General features: G+C 33.2%; 1 protein-coding gene across 6 annotated transcripts in view; it reads left to right on the top strand.

Annotated features, from left to right (window-relative positions):
• Gpr155 (G protein-coupled receptor 155) overlaps nucleotides 1–22,139 on the top strand; it is a 61,390-nt gene that overhangs the window by 2,095 nt on the left and 37,156 nt on the right. For 5 of the 6 annotated variants that reach the window (XM_078017625.1, XM_005324611.5, XM_005324612.5 and 2 more), the window contains exons 2-10: nucleotides 2,083–2,579; nucleotides 10,388–10,787; nucleotides 12,491–12,656; nucleotides 13,495–13,650; nucleotides 15,397–15,480; nucleotides 16,094–16,211; nucleotides 20,025–20,109; nucleotides 20,205–20,295; nucleotides 21,271–21,481. In XM_078017625.1, coding sequence (XP_077873751.1) covers nucleotides 2,114–2,579; nucleotides 10,388–10,787; nucleotides 12,491–12,656; nucleotides 13,495–13,650; nucleotides 15,397–15,480; nucleotides 16,094–16,211; nucleotides 20,025–20,109; nucleotides 20,205–20,295; nucleotides 21,271–21,481 — 1,777 coding nt within the window. In that variant the 5' untranslated portion in view covers nucleotides 2,083–2,113. The remainder of the gene's footprint in view (nucleotides 1–2,082; nucleotides 2,580–10,387; nucleotides 10,788–12,490; nucleotides 12,657–13,494; nucleotides 13,651–15,396; nucleotides 15,481–16,093; nucleotides 16,212–20,024; nucleotides 20,110–20,204; nucleotides 20,296–21,270; nucleotides 21,482–22,139) is intronic. The other variant, XM_040294491.2, reaches the window with a different exon arrangement.

The raw sequence follows: 22,139 nt of genomic DNA, 5'->3' as shown, positions 1-22,139 counted from the left end.
CTACATTGATGTTTTTGTGGTCCAAATAAGAGGTTGTGGAGCAGTATGAGTTATTAATGCTCCAAACAAAGAGAACTTTTGAAAAACATCAGAAGACTGGAATAGTTTATCACCTTCTTTACAACTCCCTTTCCAAGTCCACATTTCTTAATGGCTCCAAATGTTTAACATCTTTGTTTACGAGCTGCTTCAAGTATGGGTATTTGTACCAATGAATAACTTTCCCAGGATATAATTTGATGCTCAATTTGGTAAACTTCAAGTACGTGAGTATTGTCAGGTTTGTTTATATTGAACCACTCCTGTCTAATCCTGGTAGAAAAATACTTGTCCTAATCCAGATTGAATGTAAGATTTTAAAGTGGTTTGGTTTATACAAGGATAGGATAGAGAAAATTCTCTTAACACATCCCCCTATATCACCTGGTGATCTCTGGCCTGCCATCTGAGTCTTTTTTAATGTGCTGAGGATATTTGATAACTTAACCAGGCAGGGTATTATAAATTTCAGGAAGCATGAGCCTCTTTACTTTCTGCCTTATATAAGGCCACTTTAGATGGTAAACCCAGAATAATTACTTAGAAATTGGCAATAATTATCAATTAACTTCAAATTACTAATAAAATTACTAATAAAAGCTGTTTAACTTCAGAGTCATCCAAACCTCTTCTTCATTGTGTCCCTGGCAGCAAGAGGAGAGTCTGATAATTTTTTGTCATATTAACATACAGAATTTGTTCTTTGTTGAGCATTTTTGGAGCATCTTCATAATGTTTTACAACATATTTGTGTTCTTTAACATTTTATGAACATCTTTAGAACATTTTAGAGCACATTTTGTGTTCTAGGGCCTGTTGCTATAGTGAAAAAAAATTAGAATATTTTATTATTCAAAAAAAAAATTCCACAAACTAGAGAATGCCTGAAAGAGAACATTGATCCATGAAAGGTTAGGGAGCTTATTTAAGTACAAGATACTGTTTTAGTGATTCATTAAACAAGAACTTTTTTCAATGTTTCTTGTGTGCCAGATACTATGCTAGATGTTAGGAACACAACAGTGAACAAAGACATGCTTAGTTCTTTCTTCTGTTACACTTAATGTCTGGTGAGGGAGACAGACATAAGTTCTATGTCACTCTAATATATAGTATAATTACAAAATGAGAAAAAAGTGGTTAAAGGTAAGGATAATCATTCCATTTGAAAGAGACTTGACTTGGTTAATGAATTATATGGTTTGGAGGATCAGTAGGTGTTAATTATGTGCAGAGTGGTAGACAGGTAGGTAGGGAATGTTTTAGAGTGGTTTTGCATGTGCAAAGTCGCTGTGGTACAAAGGAACTCTTGGGCCAGTCAGTACACAACCTATACAGGTTGATGGAATGCCATAATTTTTTCATAATTTTGTCTTTCATGCTCTCATATTCAATCTAAAGTTATATTTAGCTTTGTTTAATTCACCAGATGTGATCATAAGGACTTTACTTGAATAGGCTTACGTTTTTGTGAGGTATAGACTGTTATTGCCATTTCACAGATTAAGTGAGGCATAGAAAAGTTAAAATTATTGGTTCAAAGTTGATAAGTGATGCTATACTGTATTCTTTTTCCTTATACTCAATTATGATCACACTTTGGAAGGGACTCAGAATGACTCCTTGGTCATCCCCTGAGAATTTCTGAAATTTCCAGAGAATCTGGATGCAAGTGGACAATAACAGAGACTCTGTGGATCCCATCTCTTAAATACTAGATACCTCAGTTGTGGATCACTGGAGAGAAGAGCCTCAGGGCATCACTGCAGCTGTAATGTTTGTGCATCTTATTTAACATATGTTGGATAGGAATGTAGAGTAGCAATACAAATGTTTGAGCTGACCTATCTTAGAGACTAAAAATGTTAATGTTAGCATCCTCCCCACCTCCACTTTATTTCCATTGTATTTTTCTTTGGTGATCGTTGAAGGAAGTATGTATAATTATTTAACTGTTTAATAAGTAAATAATTCTAAATTTGCAGTATTTCCTTTCAGCTAAAATTCTTCGTATTGTTACACTGAATTTTCTTTTCTTTTCAGAGATCTGACCAGAGTTGGAGAGTGAGAAAAAATGGATTCCTTTTCTAATTTGCCTACAGAGAACTCAACCATTGCCATCAATGTATCTGAGACTTCATCTACCACAGTAACACATGGATTCAATTCCACTAATGATTCACCTTCAATGTCAATAACAAGGCTTTTTCCAGCCTTACTAGAATGCTTTGGCATAGTCCTTTGTGGCTACATAGCAGGAAGGGCCAATGTCATAACATCAACACAGGCTAAAGGACTGGGAAATTTTGTCTCCAGATTTGCACTTCCGGCTTTATTATTCAAAAACATGGTTGTACTTAACTTTTCCAATGTAGATTGGGCTTTCTTATACAGTATCTTAATTGGCAAAGCTTCTGTGTTTTTCATTGTATGTGTATTAACCTTACTGGTTGCCAGTCCTGATAGTCGATTTAGCAAAGCTGGACTCTTCCCTATTTTTGCTACACAAAGTAATGACTTTGCATTGGGATACCCTATAGGTAAGTTCTTTGTTGTTGTTTTTTCAATTTTTAAAAAATTCAGATGTTTAAGGAGGTAACAAATATAAGGTTTAAATCTAAGCATTTGTTAGTAATAGATTCTTATTCTTGAATTTAAGAAATCTTTCATATTTTTATCTTAAGTATATCATAAATTAGGATGGATTGTAATTTTCCCTCAACATAGGAGTTTAAGGATCCTCTAAACACCTACCTAAAATAAATGGTCATATCCTCATAACCTTTGTAAATATTCTTTCTAGTAGTATTCTATTTCTTCTTAAAAATCACATATGAAAGAAATATAATTTCCCAGAAGGGCTCAAATTCTGATTTAAATTATGTAAAGAAAACTTACATTTATATAAAAATAGTCATTACTAAGTATTAGCATTAGAAATTTATGCTCATTAAGAGTGATCTTTTTCCCTTCTTTATTTTTCTTACTATATATATGTTTGGTTTTACTTTAAAAATTGTTTTGAAGCTTTTATTTTTTTCAAAATTTCAGAGTATTTTCATTGAAGTTAAATTATTATTTAAGAACAGAAATTGTAAGGGTATTTTTATCTTTCCATCTCTTTAAGTAGCCTAATTTTATGTTTCTATATGTGTATGTTTTCCTGAAAAACAATAAATAAACCAATTTGAGATGTTAGGGTATCTTGGAAGGAAACGTTCTCTATTTTTCAGAACACTCGGTCACCAAGAAAAAGTACACCTACTAGCTTCTTTTTTATATTTTAAAATTAAAGTTATGTGTATTTTGATCATGAATCACAATGTGCAGACATGACTTGTATGAATATAGTCATTCATTCACTCGTAAAGCACTATTATATACCAGTGACTGTGCCTGCTCCTAAGAATACGCCTGTAAACAAATAAGTAGTGTAGAGGCACAGGAATGAGAAGATGCCATTTGAGACAAGGTGGTCAGTTAAGGTTTATTTGATGACATCTTCTGAGCAGAGATGTGATTGGAATTTTAAAGTATACAACTGAAATCTACCATTAGGTTTTTTAAAAATATTTATTTTTATGGGTGTAGATGGACATAATACCTTTTTTTTTATGTGGTGCTGAGGATCGAACCTGGGTCCCGCCCATGCTAGGCAAGCACTCTATCACTGAGCCATGATCCCAGCCCCTCTACCATTAACTTTGAAGTTTCTTATCCATTCATTTCATCCTCTCTTCCCACCCCCAATTTATTTCACCACTGGTACCAAAGAGACTCTAGTGAACTATACTTCATACCTTTTTCCACCTTTGACCTTCCTCCATCTCACTTACCCGAAATTTAAAAATACCAAAGAAATCAAATAACCATGAGTAAAGCAGGAGGCTTAGGAGATTTCAGAAAACTAGAATCTTAGGTAACTGAACTATAAATAGTAAGAAACTAAATAGGTGTTCCTTTAAGATTATTGAATTTTAAAGGAAAAGATTTTTGGAAATAGAAGATCAAGGAGTTAATGTGTTTGACCATTTCCTTAGAACTAATAACAGATTAGTCAATATATTTATGATATAAGAACTTCAGAAGTGGCTCAGTACCATGGTTTATATATTTAATAAATATTGCATATCTTACTTTGACATCAATTAGAAGTATATTAGTTTCATATAATCTCATAGATTAGTAAACCCATAACTAAACAAAACTAACATTTGTAACTTTGTAGTTTACAGAGTACTTTCTTACAGTTATCTCATTTGAATAGGGCAGATACTATTATCCTCATTTTCAAATAAGGAGATAAGCTTACAGAGATTGTTTTATTCCAGGTCACACAGCTAACAGGTGACTGAGATCCAAACCTAAGTTTTCTGATTCTAAGTCCTGGGCATTCTCTTATACCACATAGTTATATAACATGCCAAGTTTATCTCAGAACACCCAACCAGCCCTTGTTATACATTATTTTCAGACAGAATCAAAATTCTTTGTCCCTATAGCATTCCAAAATTTTCCATGAAATGAGCAGTAATGAAAAAAAGAGCTATTAGATGAATTAATCAAATTTTTTATCAAGGCAGAATATCTAAATAAAGAATATAACCAGCCATTCTCATCCTGCTCTTCTTGTGTCCCATGTTATTTTAGTGAATCTTGTAATAATCATGTTGGGCATGTGCTTGCCCAAATTTCTTTGATGTGTATGCCAATTTGGGGTTGCAATTTTTGTATTTTATTTTATTTTTTTTACTCCCAAATAATAAGAACTCTTATAACATTAGGTTGTAGTCTATAATTTTACTAAAACCCAATAACATAGAAAACTTTCTCATATGCCTTCAGATTGGAAAATGTGATACTGAACTATATAGACATGTATCTGCTCCTGGGTGAGGTTGTTTATTATCTCTGCCTGTGTCCATCTGCCTTTTGGCCTTGTACAGGGTGAACAGAGAAGCCTCTCCAGAGAGAAGACCTTTCTGTTTGTTCTGTAGCCTCTCCCAAGAATTCCCACTCTCTTGTTCACAGAGGAGCATCAATTGGGACTTCTAAAAAGATGTCCTTTTTAAGACATTTATCCCATATCTGTCCAATTTATAGGTGACTTGAAAAATGCTAGCAAGGAAAAGGCAGATAAGTTAATGAATAAAGAAAAAGGGTAGTCACATTTGCTTTTTTGGAATACCATGACATTTATAATGGTCTATAAAATTACATTAAAGTGAGTTTTTTTTTACTCAAGTGACAGAATAGTGCATTATGACAGACTTTTTTAAAAAGCCCACTGTTTTTTATAACAATTATTTTCAAAAGTACTTTAAAAATCCAAGTGTAGAAGAAACCAAGAATCTACCAAGGTGAAATGTTGATTTCAGCAAATCAGAATGGTTCCCTGCCTCTGTCATTAAAAGATACTAATAGGGCATAGTTAAGTCCTATAATTTATTCTTCAAACAATGCTGATAGCATAAGTACCCTGACTAATCATAATTATGCCCTAGTGCTTGAGCTGTAAACAGAAAGGAAATGAAGCATTTAACTATATGCCATTATATAATAGAATGATCTTGTCAGAGTCTTTGTGTTATTTGCTAGAGATTGAAACCCTGCAGGAATCAAAATAGGAGCCACAGTAGGTGGCTAATTTTATCTCTTAGTTCTTCAAAGCTATATAATAAGTCCTCATAATGGGATTCCTCCCTCCCTCCACGAGCCTTATTTATAAGCATTAATTAATTAGAACTTAATAGTTGATATAATGATTATAAATCTAATTTTAGTTACTGTAGGTTTCCATGTTCATATGTAATTTCTTTTCAGATTGATAACAGAAAAGCAATGCCAATTTATAGATAAAGATATAATGTTAAATAATTACGCAAGTGAATGGCTGACATAGACTAAAATTCCCATGTTGAACCCTATTCTTCTAGTAATTTAATAAGCATTTAATCACAATTTTTGCTCCCCCACTAGACTATACTTCTTTTGCCTTTGAACACTTGTTCAGCTGAGCTTAAAAACCCCAATTGTAACTAACTTGTAAATATTCATAGTGTGTAAAAAGTTAAAAAATACTTATAGTATTTCAGTTAGGAGGAATAAGTTCAAGAGATGCATTGTACAACATGGTGACTACAGTTAATGTCTTATATTTTTTAAAATTGCTAAGAGTAGATTATAAGTGTTTTTATAACAAAAATGATAAGTATGTGATTAGCTCCATTTAGCTATTCCCCAATGTATACAAACAATATGTACAAATAATTATATTTAATTTTTATTTGTCAATTAAAAAATAGATTTTCTAAAAGCAAAAACAGCTGGGCATGTTGGCACATGTTCATAATACCAGTTATGTGTGAGTCTAAGGAGGTTTGCAAGTTGAGGCTAGACTCAATAACTTAATGAGACCCTCTCTCAAAAACAGGCTGGGGAATGTAGGTCAGTGGTAGAGTGCCCCTGGGTTCAATCTGCAGAACTCCTCCCAACACACACAAAAGCAAAAAACATGAAAAACTGATCTAAAAAGAAATGGATTAATTGATATTGATTATATAAAAAATTATTGTGTGTTACAAAATACATTTTTGCTAGTCTGAAAACTTTAGCATTCATTGATGGCAAGTTAATTCCATTCAGCAAGTATTTTCAGATTTGTTCAGCATTGTGCTGGGGACTGTGGGTCATAAAATGATGCCTTTAAGGAACTTAGAATTTGCCAAGGTGGTACTAATATGGAACAAGTACCATAGCATTCCAGTGGAGAGATTGATGATGTAAATTGAAGACTTGGTGGAAGAAGTAGCATGAGAGTCTGGCCTTAAATAGCAGCCAAGACTCAGGACTAAGAAAGGAAAAAGAGAGTGCTGGGTGCAGTTGTATGTAACCCCAGTGACTAAGGAGGCTGAGGTAGGTGAATTCCAAATTCAGTTGTGGCAACTGGGCTGTTTATGTCAAAAGAGTTTTTTTGTTTTGTTTTGTTCTTTAATTATTTATTCTAATTTGTTATACATGGTGGCAGAATGCAATTCATTTCATATTACACATATGGCTCAGTTGGTAGAGTGCTTGCCTCGAATGCACAAGGCCCTGGGTTCAATCCCCAGCACCACAAAAAAAAAAAAAAAAAAAAAGAAAAAGGCTTTATAGTTGTTGTTTTTTTTAACATTTATTTTTTAGGTGTAGATGGACACAATGCCTTTATTTTTTATGTGGTGCTGAGGATCAAACCCAGGTCCCATCTGTGCTAGGCGAGCACTCTACTGCTGAGCCACAATCCCAACCCTATAGTTCTTCTTGTGGGCAGTGAGAACCGTGGGATAATGTTGACTTTTGACAGTTATGATTTGTTAGCAGTAAATAAAATTGATAAAGGGAGTAATTGAAAAAATCCAAAATAATGTATTTTAGTGAATACATTAGGTAGTCTAATTTTGAGACTTCTAACTAGTAACAGTAGTAAGAATCAAGCAGAAAAAATAAAGAAGATCCTGCCAAAGAAGAAAGTAAACACGGTGGTTCCTCTTATCTGCCAGGAATATGTTCCAGGACCCCTAGTGGATGCCTGAAACTGAGGATACCAATGTTTTAATCCTATACACACATACCTACCTAAAAGAAAATTAAATTTATAAATTAGGCACAGTAAGAGATTATAATAACTAACAATAAAGAACAATTATAATAATATTCTTCTGAAATAAAGTCATGTGAATATAGTCTCTCTTTTCTTTCAGAATATCTCATCCTACCACATACTCACCCTTCTTGTTGTTGACCTCAGGTTACTGAACCTGAGGAAAGCAAAAACACTGTTTGATGATTGGGCAGCCTTAGGTAATAAAACTGGTTGCTCAAAGTTGCATTGAGCTCCTAAAACAATCAGAATCTATATGTGATGAGGATTACTAATGTACCAGGAAAGTAAATTTCAGAAAAAGGTCATTAATATAAGTGGCTTTGAGTAGATCATACAACTGTAAGTTGTTAGAGGAAACACCTTTGCATTGTAGTGTGCCTGCTTAGGGAAAATTCTTATACTCAGATTTAAAACATAAGACATTTCCAAAATATCCACTCAAGTTAAAAACTGAGTGGTGAGCAGGTATCTTTCTCTTATCGATAGAATGTTTAATTAGAAGTAAAATGAACCTTATGAATCATGAAAGAAAACCACTAAGAGTTATAAAGCTAGCATAATTTAGAATTCAGTGAAAATTATGAAACTTTATGTAATCAAATATCTTTTAACTTCTTCATTTTGGAGATATAATAGAACTTCCTATGTGCTTTGCTGAAAAATTTGGGGTGGGGGTGAATTTTATACAAAGAAGATTTTGGCTAATGAGAGCAAGGTGAACTTCTAAAGGTTATATAATCTTGTTACATAACTTTAACGGGTCATGCACATGATATTAACTGAACTTAATGTATCATGAGTAAGTAAACAACTATGTTTTCCTGCCTGTGTCACTTTATCTTAATATAAACAGAGAAACCTAATCTTTACATTTTTCCACAAGATTGAGTCTCTCCTTGGTGACTGGCTGTCCACATTTTACCTTTTTTCAATTTCAATTCTGTATCAGTTTTTCTATTTGGGACCTACTGCCAAAAATGTACCCACAGACCAAGTTATTTATTCCATGACTCTAAATTGCCCTAATAATCCCAGACCAGGCCACCAACCCTTAACTCCTCCAGGAAACTGTTAGAAGTCAGATCCAATCCACTTAACTCCCTCCAAGGAAACACATCTTATATAGTATCAGATTCTAAAGTCATCATGGATACTCAAACCCTTGGGAAAATTCCTTAAATTACCTATAATACACAGCACACATACTTTGTCTTATTCTATTTCCTATAACTCTAACATAGCCAGACTTTTTTCTTGAGCCTTGTTGTTCTTTAGTGAACAACAGGTGAAATAATTAGTTTGTACTTGAGAACATGCTATATGAGAAAAAAAGATTTTGTTTTCCCAAGAAGGTATAGTTGAATGTGTATTTATCAAACGTACATTTATGTAACTCCACTTCATTACTCTCACAAACGTTTGTTAGATCCAACTTTCTGTCCCTACTTGCTTAGTGTCTTCACAGGTTTTCAGTATTCATTGCCTTTCATTCCCTCTCAAATGGAGGATCCTCATTACCCCATAGCCTACATACCACCTGAGCCAGAGGTAGGTGAGACTGGCATCCTCACCTGGCTAGCTGCCGTGAACCACTGCTAATCCATTGCTCCCTACTCTGTTGTTGACAACTGTTTTGAAGTTCATGCTATCTGTCCAGTCTGTTCATCCTCATTGCTTTCATCTTCTGACTTCATTCTAGCCATCTCCCTTCATTCATTGAAGACTTTACTGTCCTGCTTGCTGTCATCTTCTTTGTCCTAAGTCCTGCTGTTCTCTTGTTTGACTTTAGCATCCTTGTGAACTTCCCATCAAATTTTCTGCCCTCTAGATCCCTTGGCCTCCTCATCTGTAATAATAACTTTACTCCTTGTCAGGGAACAACTCCCGTGGCTACTTCCTGGACCTAGTAATCTGGAAAATATTAAACTCAACTCACTATCTGACCTATTCTGAATCCTATACTTCCAACTGCACTTAATTCTTGAGCTTCACAAAGGCCTCCAGTCCCTGACCTCTCTACTTTCAGTCAGTCACCTCCCATCTTTACTTCTTTTCCTATACAGTGTGGACTCCATTACTTCAGTGCTCATTTTTAGTTCCTTTTCTCTACACCTTCCTCAGTCCTCTGAAATCTGACTTATGCCTCATGACTCCAATGAAGCTGCTCTCTCCAGGGATACAGTTAATCACTTTGTTGCTATTACTACTTAAACATTTAGTTTGATACTAGATTTTTATTTTTATTGTTTCTTTTTAAACTTTTACAGTTCTGCTTTTTTTATGTTTGTTTTTGAAGACTAATCTTAGATCCTAGATAATAAAAATTAACTATGTTTTACTAAAAATAATTTTAGGGGGCTGGGTTGTAGCTCAGCGGTAGAGCACTTGCCTAGCATGTGCAAGGCCCTAGGTTTGATCCTCATAACCATATGAAAATAAATAAATAAAATAAAGGTATTGTGTCCAACTACAACTAAAAAGTAAATATAAAAAAAATTTAGTTTATTATTTTGTAAACTAGATTGCATTTAGTATAATAATTTTTTATTACTAAAATTGACTTTTCAAAAAATAGGATAATGAGGTCATTTGGAACTCTTTAGATAAATTTGCAATATGCTAAAATTAAACACAGAAAATGTTATTTGCATATTTATATATTTCTATGGTAATCATTTTAAGATCAATATTCTTGTTTTGCAGTTGAAGCTTTATATCAAACTACATACCCAGAATATCTTCAGTACATTTATTTGGTGGCACCAATATCTCTTATGATGTTAAACCCAATTGGGTTTATCTTCTGTGAAATCCAGAAGTGGAAAGATTCTCAAAATGCTTCTCAAAACAAAGTAAAAATTGTGGGACTTGGATTCCTGCGTGTATTACAGAACCCAATAGTATTTATGGTCTTCATTGGCATTGCCTTCAATTTTATTCTTGATAAAAAGGTGCCTGTATATATGGAAAATTTTCTTGATGGACTTGCAAATTCTTTTTCTGGAGCAGCCCTATTTTATCTTGGTCTTACAATGGTAGGAAAAATAAGGAGACTGAAGAAGTCAGCATTTGTTGTACTAATTCTTCTCATCACAGCTAAACTGTAAGTTTCACTTATTTAACTTGGGAATTATACTTTGTAAAAACCTTGTTTAACCAATTCATTGGGATGTGTCTGAAATTATTTTTTTCCTTTGACTATTAATCCTTCCTTATAGAATAGTTGTGATTTAAAGGAGAATGGAATATTGGTGCATTTTGAAAAATGGTCTTTCATTTCCTTATTCCATGTAGGCTGTTCTTTGCATTTTACTGTCAGATATTAATAACTGTTTCCCTTTAGATTTTTTAATCCTGCTTTTATATAGTTTGTTAATTGTCTTTTAATGTCCTAGTTAGATCTTATTTTTCAAGAAATTTTGCAGGATTTCTGAATCTATTAATATCCTAAAGGAAGAGGCATCCTAGTTATGTAAGAACAATAATTTTTAACAAAATTTTTTCATGAATTTGGAAAAATATTCTGTAATTCCGAGTTTAAATGAACTTTCTAAATAGAGATGTTGATGAATATTATTGGATATCTGATCCTAGCCTGTCAAAAAGTTCTTTTTAGCTTCTTAATTAGTTTTCAATTTATGTGTATCATTAGCCATGGAGTCACACTTCATGGTGCAGGTGACATAATTTGACTACAATATTAACTCAGAGTACTTGAGGCATACTTAACTTTGGGACTCAGCTCTTGTATAGGCAGTTAAGTTCATGAGAGTGGTGCAATAAGATATGTATTTATATTTGCAAAGTAAAGAAAAGTTCTGAAAATCATTTACACTGCTGTTATGCTCCTCAGAAACAAAGTATTAAATAAAATTGTCACAGTAATAAATATTGTTCTAATGATAACAGTATTATCAACTTCAACTTAAAAGTAGAATTTAATTAGTCCAATTAAAATTTTTTCTAGTTAAATTCTTATTAAGTATGTGTATTTTTTTCAATTAAAAAAATTAAATGAGTAGTTCTTTATTTCATCCTGGAGCTTCTCTCTGGGTGCTGCTATAACAATGTTATCAACCTCGGTCTTGCTGTTTTCTTAAAGGAGAACCCCATTATTTTAGTCACTGGTTTTATGCTCTTCAGTGAAATCTTAAAAGAATTTGTTTAATAATTTATTCTTCAGATCTGTGTTTCATTAATTTTTCTGCTCTACTTCAGTTGTTTGAGTTCCTTTTGCTGAACGTACATAAAACACACACACACACACACACACACACAAAGAATTAATTGTAAGATATGTATTTTTTCTACTGGTTTTAGAATTTAATTAAGCAGTGTTATACCATTTAAACTTTCAATCATTTAATAAAATTCAGCTTATTTTCCAAAAAGTAATTTAGTTATTTTCTTAATATTTTGTTTATTTAGTTATTTTCTTAAAAGAAGTTCTTCCCCAAAATGATCAGGTTTTTTTCTTCTAATATTTCAGTGAACCAATAGAGTAAGGAAGATAGCAGCTATAATTGCAAGTTTTACTAATATTTTTGGTATAGAAATGATGTTTTCCCCTCATCCCAGTGTTTGAAGTATTTCCAGAATGTTGTAACTCTTGAAATGGTTCCAATATGAATTCTTAATTCTTTCAATAAAATGTTCATAAGTAGGCATACATAGAATATATGCAAATAGATACAATTCTGGGAAAGAACAGAAAAATAACCTAATGCCAGTTCACTAGCACAATCTACTATTGAGGGATAAGCATGCCTTGATACCAAGTAAATTATGCATTTCTTCTTTCTTCAGCTTGGTGCTGCCACTTTTGTGCAGAGAAATGGTGGAACTCTTGGACAAGGGTGACAGTGTAGTGAATCACACAAGTTTATCAAATTATGCATTTTTGTATGGTGTCTTCCCTGTAGCACCAGGAGTGGCTATCTTTGCTACACAGTTCAACATGGAAGTAGAGATTGTATGTATATACTACTTTCTAAGTTTGATTGAAATCCAGAAAGCAACATTCTTTCTATGATAATTTGATATCTCTAAGCTACCTCATTGTAAATAAGGAGGTATTGTGTAACATTATGTAACAATAGTTATTTAATCCAGGGTCTTTAGTCATCCTTGCTTTCTTACTATTCTTTTTTAGTTTCAAGTATTCTGTTTCCATACTTATACTTAAGCCTGAAAGTTATTTAAAGAAGGATAGCTTTGGAAATTTTGAGGAAAAAAATTTTTTTATTCATGATAATTTATCACCAGATACAAAATACCACATAACCTATAGCAGTAAATATCTAAAATCAATTAACATCAAATTATCAGTGTCTAAGAGTATTGTGTCTACAGCATCAAAGATTTTGAAATATGAAAGAACTGAATTATTTATTGAAGGTCATTTCTACTATATAATCTGAAGAATGTGTGTGTGGTTATTTTTCTCTTTGCAAATTACTTTTTATTTGTCCTATATTTTATGAAATAGTATGTAAGGAAACTATTCATAACTTTAATTATATCATTAAAAGGATCACTTTTAGAACCTAAAAATAACAATGGAATTTCTAGTACTTGTGATATAAATATTGATTTAACCTAGATTAGAAGAGGGACCAAGGGAACTTACCTATGGTTTCTTTTAAAGACTTTCAGAAAGGTGAAATATGTTATTAGACAATATGCTGGATTCTATAATATCTTTTTACTGATTATTTTTATTTCAGAAACCTTTAGTGTATTGTGGGTATTTAAAGTTTAAGGTAATTGAATGAGATCATGACTGCTCAATTTGATCTATTTTTTTACAGATAACCTCAGGGATGGTAATAAGCACATTTGTGTCAGCTCCAATTATGTATGTTTCTGCCTGGTTATTGACCTTTCCCACTATGGACCCTAAGCCATTGGCATATGCCATCCAGAATGTTAGTTTTGATATAAGTATTATCAGCCTGGTCTCCTTGGTAAGTATGTTTCAGTATAAAATTGAATGGAAACCATAGAACAAGTTTAAAAATAGCTTAGTAATAGAAAAAAGATTTAAAAATTAGTTTCTTAGGAAATAAAATAAAGTTAAAGCCTGCCCATAAAATGGAATATCAACCTTTCAATTAAATGAGTTTTGTCTTTTCATTTGGGAGAGATGTAGAGTAGACAAGGTGTGAGATTTAATCAGACCTGGATTTGACTCCTGACCCTATCACAAATTAGCTGTGTATCCCTGGAAAGTTAACTTAATCTCTCTAAGCTTTAGTTTTCTCAGCTATAAAAGAAAGATAATAATTTCACATATCTCCATGGGTCGTTTAAGGAATAAATGAGATAATAAATGTGATAAACATGCTGTGAATGACGACTTACCATACAAATACTAGCTGTTGTAGAATCATGAGGTCAGAAGAGATCTTTGGGGCCCAGTTCAATTGCCCATTTTATGTTAGTGACAATTTAGATTACTATTCAAATTGGATATATCTAGTTCAAATTAAATAATTAAGCATTTGACAACTACAATATCTTGTAGATCAACTTGCCTCTTAAATTCAAGCAATATTTTGAATGATAAAGGGGGTGGGGTGGGGATGAATATGTATATTGGCAACAAATAAATGTATGGCTAACATAGTTTTTAATAAATTCGACATGTCACATATCGTAAAATCTATGCCCATTGAGAAGAGAATGATGATATAAAATCTATTGGCAATGATAGGAAAAAGAAGGAAATTGACTAGCCTACTTACTTGGCCAATATGTGGATAGAATAGAAACCCAGACCTGGGACTCAGGGCATAGCCCAGTGGTAGAGCATGTAGTTAGCATGTATAAGGCTCTGGGTTAATCCCCAGAACAACAAAGAAAAGAAACCTAATCCTTTTAAATATGAAAAATGCAAGATGATAATTCTCAGTATAGATAGTCTGTTTAAAGAAAGACAGCTTAGAATTTTGAATTGAGCTACCTTATCAGCCAGTATGGTAGAAATAAAAAAGGGAAAACTTAGGATATTATTATTATTATTATTATTATTATTATTATTACATCTCCACTAAAACATCTTTCCTAAATAATTGGTTGTGACTCAGTGTCCCCTCTCAGCCATGGAAGATAGGCATAGTTAGAACATGGCTCTAGTCAAGGCATTAGTTTTTAAAGATCATGTAATTTCAAGATGGTTAATTACTATGGGAGATTCCCAAGCTTTTCATTTTATTTTGGAAGTAGTTATTTACCTTAATACTCTTTTTGGTACTAGGTAAAGAAAATAACATTGGAATTTCTTTCTGAACTAAGATAAAGAAGTTTTTGTTTGTTTATTTGTTTGTTTTGTATCAGGGCTTGAATCCAGGGGCACTACCAGTGACTTACATCCCCAGCCCTTTTTTGTTTTGAGACAGGGTCTCACTAAGTTGCTTAGGGCCTTGCAAAGTTGCTGAGGCTGGCTTTGAACATGCAATCCTCCTGCCTCAGCCTCATATAATTAGTTGCTGGGATCACAGGTACGCGCCACTGTGCCTTGATAAGAGGATTCTTTAAAGATAATCATCCCAGGGCTGGTGTTGTAGCTCAGTGTAATACTTACCTACTATGCATGAGGCCCTGGGTTTAATCCCCAATGCCACCAAAAAAAGAGTTAATCAATATGTTATTTAATAAGTAATTTTAAATATTTAGAAACATGAATAACTTTTGAAACTTTTGTCTTCAAGATCTGGTCTCTGGCTATTCTTCTCTTGAGTAAAAAATATAAGCAGCTTCCTCATATGCTTACAACCAATTTACTCATTGCTCAGGTTAGTATATCTATAGATATTTAGAATTTTTCAGGGCTATTCTACGGCTCCTGAGAAAATTAATATGTTAGGTTTTTCCAGTTATAAAGTCAGAAATACTATTAAATATGATCAATTAAAATTTGATCATAATTAGTTTATGCCTAATATATTAAATATTGCAATAGGCCTTGAACTTTCAGTTGAGGCTAATAATAGCATTTGATGATAACTTTGAGTTATTAATAGAATCAGTTGAATCATTAAAATCTGAACTCTCACAGTCTTATTTTTCTGGTTAAATCTTTGCATGTCACAAATCATAATGGAAAGAAATTTAGCATTTTCTATATAAATCATTACTAAATTTAAGGTTAGTATTTAGAATATATTCATTATCAGTTAAACATGTACATTGTTAAAGGCTCTATATACAGAAGTTTTTATTACAAAGCTTGAACTTTTCATATAACTAGTTGATAATTGGTCAGAAATAATTTACAATGAATAATTATATTTGCTGTGAATAAAACTTATACAAATATAGTTGATTCAATAGCTATTTTCTATAATAATGTTGAATCATATGATTTGCTTAGCTATTTACAAAGTCTTTTAATAATTCTTTCTTTAGTCTATTGTCTGTGCTGGAATGATGATATGGAATTTCGTTAAAGAAAAAAATTTTGTTGGACAAATTTTGGTGTTTGTTCTATTGTACAGCTCCCTGTATAGCACCTACCTATGGACAGGTAAGTTGATCATGAATGGATGGATATTGAGGTGTGCTTCCCCAACTCCCATGTTTAGAAGGCCTCAGCTTCTAGTGATCTACTTGAAGTAGCACAGGATCAGGGCGTTCATTCAAGCAGATATGCCCACTAATATGAGCAGTCTACAAAGCTGGTTTCTGTTTCCTAATATACTCTATTTCTCCCTGGGCTCAGAGCCTTTTCCAATGGCATGGCCCTTTTTCTTGGAGTCTTTGGCTCTATCTAGGCCACTATCAGCACAGTTCCCCTTTGGAGACACCAAGGGGCAGGTGCTGAAGGCAGATGGAGAAAGTAGAGAAAAAACAGAGGTGTGTGTATCTCAGAGCTTATTACTAGAATCCCACTGACCTGCAAAATTGTGGCTCTGATTTATGCAAATTAATTGCCTTTTGGAGTCTTAGTTTCTTCACCTGTAAATCTGGGTTATAGTATTTTACAATTATTTTGAGGATGAAACAAAGTATGGATATTTATGTCTGCTGGGTGCTAAGTGCTCAATAAATGGGCCTATATTAATTATTAAATAGAAGAACAAGAAAAGTAGGAGAATAAAAGGATGTGGAAATATGAGTCAATAAGACTGTTTCTCATCTCAACTGGCTCCAAAAGGGTATTTAAAGTGTTTAAGCACATTGCTATTCTTAAGTATAACATTTATTTGGATGCCAGCATTTTGGTTGTGTATTAAAAGTTCTGTCTGGCTATTTTGTATTAATACCACAAATTTGAACCTGTAAAATTGTACATAAGGGGGGATAGTAGAGGATAGGAAAGGGAGCAGAATACAACAGTTACTAATAGGGCATTATGTAAAAATGTGGATATGTAACAGATGTGATTCTGCAATCTGTATTTGGGGTAAAAATGGGAGTTCATAACCAACTTGAATCTAATGTATGAAACATGATATGTCAAAAGCTTTGTAATGTTTTGAACAACCAATAAAAAAATAAAATAAAATAAAATTGTACATAAAAGGAAATTGCATAATGGTTAAGAAGAAAGTGTCAGAAAGAGGCTTCCAAGGACAGACCTTTGGTTTCATGCCTTCAGGATCAAAAGCAGGTCCCATCCAAGTTAACAGTCTTTTGAAGTGAAGCAACAATGAGGTGAGGAATTGTAGAATGAAAAATTCAGTACAAACAGAAGATAGTTTGTACATCTTAAAGAGAAGTACACCTTGCATGAATTTTCATGAAATGTCAAATTAAAAGAGCCTATCGACTATACTTACAAATATAGAAGCATCAACCTGATCTCTAATACCTAGGTCTATTCAGGTAAAATTTGGGATGAGAATAAGAATAGCAAATAAATCAATATATTTAAAAATTCCCAATTCTCTCTGAAACCTTCAAGTATGCATGTTAAAATTTATCCCAAGAAATTATTCTGAATTCCCTGACCCTGAAGAGGTGCCCTTTAACCTTCAGATTATTATGATATTACAGAATTTTAGATCCCAAAGTATATATTTTACTATATATTTTTTTAGTTGTAGTTGTCCACAATACCTTTATTTTATGTGGTGCTGAAGATCAAACCCAGCACCTCACATGTACTAGGCGAGCACTCTACCGCTGAGCCATAACCCCAACCCCGCCAAAGTATATTTTTAAATCTGCTGTTCGGTTATTTTCAATTTTATTCATTTGCATACCATTCTCACAATTTTTTCCCTGTCTACATATCACTTTTTTTCTTCTTAAAGTTGACTCATTTTTTTTAGTTCAATCAATTGAGCTTTATGTCAATGAAATCCCAGATTTCATATGCTAATTACAATTTTTCAAATGCTCATTAAATGCATAGCTAGTCAAAAAATGTCCATCTTCCTGCTGCTTTAGTTTAAACCCTTTATTTTGCAAATTAGAAAGCAGGCCCAAAGAGTTCAACTGATATCAGGCATGAGATCTCACAGCTCCCTCAGTGAGAAGCAGGACTAGATTCTGCCTTATTGTATATGCTTCCTTTCATAAGGCAGAATCGATTAAACAGAATCTTAAGGAGTGCTCTTACACAGTAACACAGTTAGCACCATTCGATGATGAATTACTTGTTTCCTTGGCACTTTGAAAACCTAAAACTAGAGAGTATATAGATATATTGATGAGGGAGTAGTGGTAAGAAAAAAAAAATTCTCAAAGACCTTGAGGTGGATAAATATTCATTCTAGCAGTGTTATTTAATCTGTATAATTTCAAATCTAGGTATGAATTATTTGTATACAACTATAAAAGCACAGCAAATTCATAGATTAGAGTCAAGCAAAACTACAAACCCAGTAATCTTTATTAACACATTAAATAACATAACAAAGGAACTTGTGTTACTAATGTAATTAATAACTTGTAATGTAAAATGGAACTCAGTTCCCTGGTATTTTAATTTGGCTTGAATTTATTAGGTCATGACCTGGTTATCTTACTACTTTTCTTTCTTCAAATTACCTCAGAACCTTCATTTGGACTGGGTATTGTGATATCATTTGGCTTTCAGCTGTTGCAAACTTTTTGGGAAGGGGGGGAGGGGGGGGAGGTACTAACCAGGGGATTGAACTCTGGGGCACTTAACCACTGAGCCACATCTCTAGCCCTTTTATAAATTATTATTTTTTTAAATTTCCAGACAGAGTCTCAGTCAGGGCCTTACTAAGTTGCTAAGGCTAGTATTGAACTTGTTATTGTCCTGCCTCAGCCTCCAAAGCTGCTGGGATTACAGGTGTATGCCATTACACCCAGCTAACTTGTTACAAACTTAATATAAAACCAAATACAAGCTCTGAAGTCATGAGACTATACTTGATTATAAGGAGGGCATACAGATGATTATCACTGAAAATAAGCCAAAAGACTTAAAATTTCTTTTTTTTTAAGTTATAGACATCATACCTTTATTTATTTTTATATGGTGCTGAGGATTGAACCCAGTGCCCCACACATGTGAGGCAAGTGCTTAACCACTGAGCTACAATCCCAGCCCAGGACTTAAAATTTCTAACAGATTTTTTTCCCTCAGATCCTGAAGCATATATGATAGCAACCCCAGAGAGACCTACAGATCTGAGTTTGAGAAACAGGGAATTGAAGAACTTACCCTATGTCAAAAGGCTTAGTTTCTAGACTAGCTCTGCCCTCTGCTGGCTGTCTGACTTGGGCAAACCTTTGTTTCCGTGTCTAAAAATGAAGCTGTTAATTTGAAACAGAGGTCTCTTCTAGCCGTAAAGTCCTAAGATTCTTGTAGCTCTGTAGAATTTATTAAGCAAGATGTAACTTGTATAAATGATTGGGTATAAGGTATAAGGAAAGTCTAAGAACTTGAAAACATCTGTGTTTGTATTAAGGTCACACCATGTTTGTATTAAGCTCCATCAGCACACTTAATGTGAAGCATAACTTGTATAAGAATTGCTTATAGTTCTTACCACTGACAGAGTATGTTTTCTATACAGCTAATTTTCTTTCAATCATATTTAGATTCCAATCATATACGTCCAAAGAATAAAATGATCAGGGCTTTTGGGGAAAAAAAATCCTGCTGGATAAAACAGGATTTGAGTAAAGAAACAATACAGGAAAGAATTCAAATGATTTTTATTATTCATTTTTAGTTGTAGATGGACACTGCACTTTTATTTTATTTATTTATTTTTATGTGGTGCTGAGGATTGAACCTGGTGCCTCACATGTGCAAGTGTTCTGTCACTGAGCCACATCCCCAGCCCTCAAATAATTTTTAAATTAGGGAAACATCAAGAATAATGATCTCTCTATCTTTATTTCTTGTTCTTAGGCCTTCTAGCAATTTCTTTGTTTCTTTTGAAAAAACGAGAAAGTGTACAAATTCCTGTCGGAATCATCATAATATCTGGCTGGGGGTAAGTTGGTAGTTTTTTGTTTGCTTACATGTTTCCATATGCACAGTTACTATTCATTCTCTCTCTTTCTCTCTCAATTACCCTTGTTATTATAGAATTCCTGCTCTCCTTGTTGGTGTTCTTTTGATAACTGGAAAACACAATGGAGATAGCATTGACTCAGCCTTCTTTTATGGAAAAGAGCAGGTGGGAAGAGTTTATTGGCAGTTCTGTTCTTGAGAACATCTCATTTTAGCTTGTTAATGTACCTAATTATACTTACATTGAAATTAACTTTAAAAATCTATTCTAATTTATTGCAGTTTATACTGGTGATCCTATATCACCTTGTCACACCTCAAATATGATGAACGTTTTGCATGCTAAGTCTGTATTTAGCTGAAGAATGCTTGAGCTTAATTGTTTCTTCTTAAAAACTCTTATGAATTATGTTTTCTTTACTGGAGAAAAGAGTGATTAATTTAAAGCCATTTAACAAGCTAGCAGTAATAGTAAATATCAAACTCTTGATTCTTAATCCTATCAAAAATATAAATTTCAGAAAACAATGTGTCTGGGAAAAAGTGTACTTGAACAGCTATAGAGTAGGAGGCTTATGAGCCTGCTGAATTCTTCAGGAAGGCCCCAAGAATGTGTTTTTAAAAACCTCCCTGAAGATTTTCATTTGTTATCCTTTTTTTCCTGTTCTGTAATTTTGAATTTGAGTTTTTATGAGAATAAATAAGATATACTTGTAAAGGACTTTGACTAGTGCTGGCATATAGTTACTGCTCATAAATATTAGCTGTACTTATTCATTTTTACTATCATTATAAAATTTCTCAACTGAAGTATACTTGAACTACATAAGCAGAAATTCAAAATTAAAGTTATAACAAATTATTCCAATTACTTGTAAAAGAAACTAGTGGCTATGTTAATCAGCTGCTGTACAACAAAGCATATAGAACACTTACATGATTATAAACAGACTCTGATTTCTCTTCAAGTACATTCCTTATATGCTGTTACCCATTCTTAAGAACCACTGTTCTAGAGTATTTACAACTGTGCAGATGTATTTTTCATCAAAAAATGCTCTTAATGCATTCTGCTAAGATTATCAGATGGGATTGTAAAAAGTGGCCTAATGTCTTTTATTTTTTTTTTTAACATCGTCAGATGATCACCACAGCAGTCACCCTGTTCTGCAGCATTCTAATAGCTGGTATATCACTCATGTGCATGAACCGCACCACCCAAGCAGGACACTATGAAGGTTTCGGTCAGTCTCAGAGCCACAAAGCAGTGGAGCCTGGAAACACTGCTTTGGATGAGAGTCCAGCACCAACAAATGAACCAGAACTTTTTACAAGTTCAATACCAGAAACAAGTATGTTACATGCCTTTATAGAATACATCCTAATTATTTTGCTTAAGAGAGGTTCCCTGAACTATTCTGAAAATCATAGGTATTTGCCAAATTAAGAACCTGAATCACAGTCAATAATAGGAAGAGTTTACAAATTATTTCTGAAAGTATGTTTGTGAGGACAATCTTTTGTTAAAAATGTAGGACTTCCTGAGACCTGAGAGCTTAGAAAGTTTAGAATGAAGTCACAATGGAAAGGAATATTCTTCCTAGAAATCTACACACATATATATGTTAATTTAACAATATTTTATCAACAAAGTGAGCTAAAGGAGGCCTACTAAGAGGCTGGATTGATAGTAGAAATTAGGCATCTGCAAACTAGAGCACAGACCAAATCACACCCACCATATAAAAATGATTTTTACATTAATAAATATTTTGTGACTACTGGAAATTATATGAAACCTAAATTTCATGTCTGTAATTTTATTAAAACAGCCATGCTTATTGATTTACGCATTGTCTATGGCTGCTTTCATGCTGTAATAGCAGAGTTGAGTCACTGCATCAGAGACTGGCTTGTAAAGCCTAAAATATTATCTAACCCTTTATGGAAGATGTTTGCCCATTCTTGGTATAAGTAAAAATATGATCCTAACTAGTATATGTGTTAGTA

The sequence above is a fragment of the Ictidomys tridecemlineatus genome, chromosome 7 (genome assembly GCF_052094955.1).
Source record: "Ictidomys tridecemlineatus isolate mIctTri1 chromosome 7, mIctTri1.hap1, whole genome shotgun sequence".
Classification (NCBI taxonomy): Eukaryota; Metazoa; Chordata; class Mammalia; order Rodentia; family Sciuridae; genus Ictidomys; species Ictidomys tridecemlineatus.
This window is presented reverse-complemented; position numbering and strand designations above follow the sequence as displayed.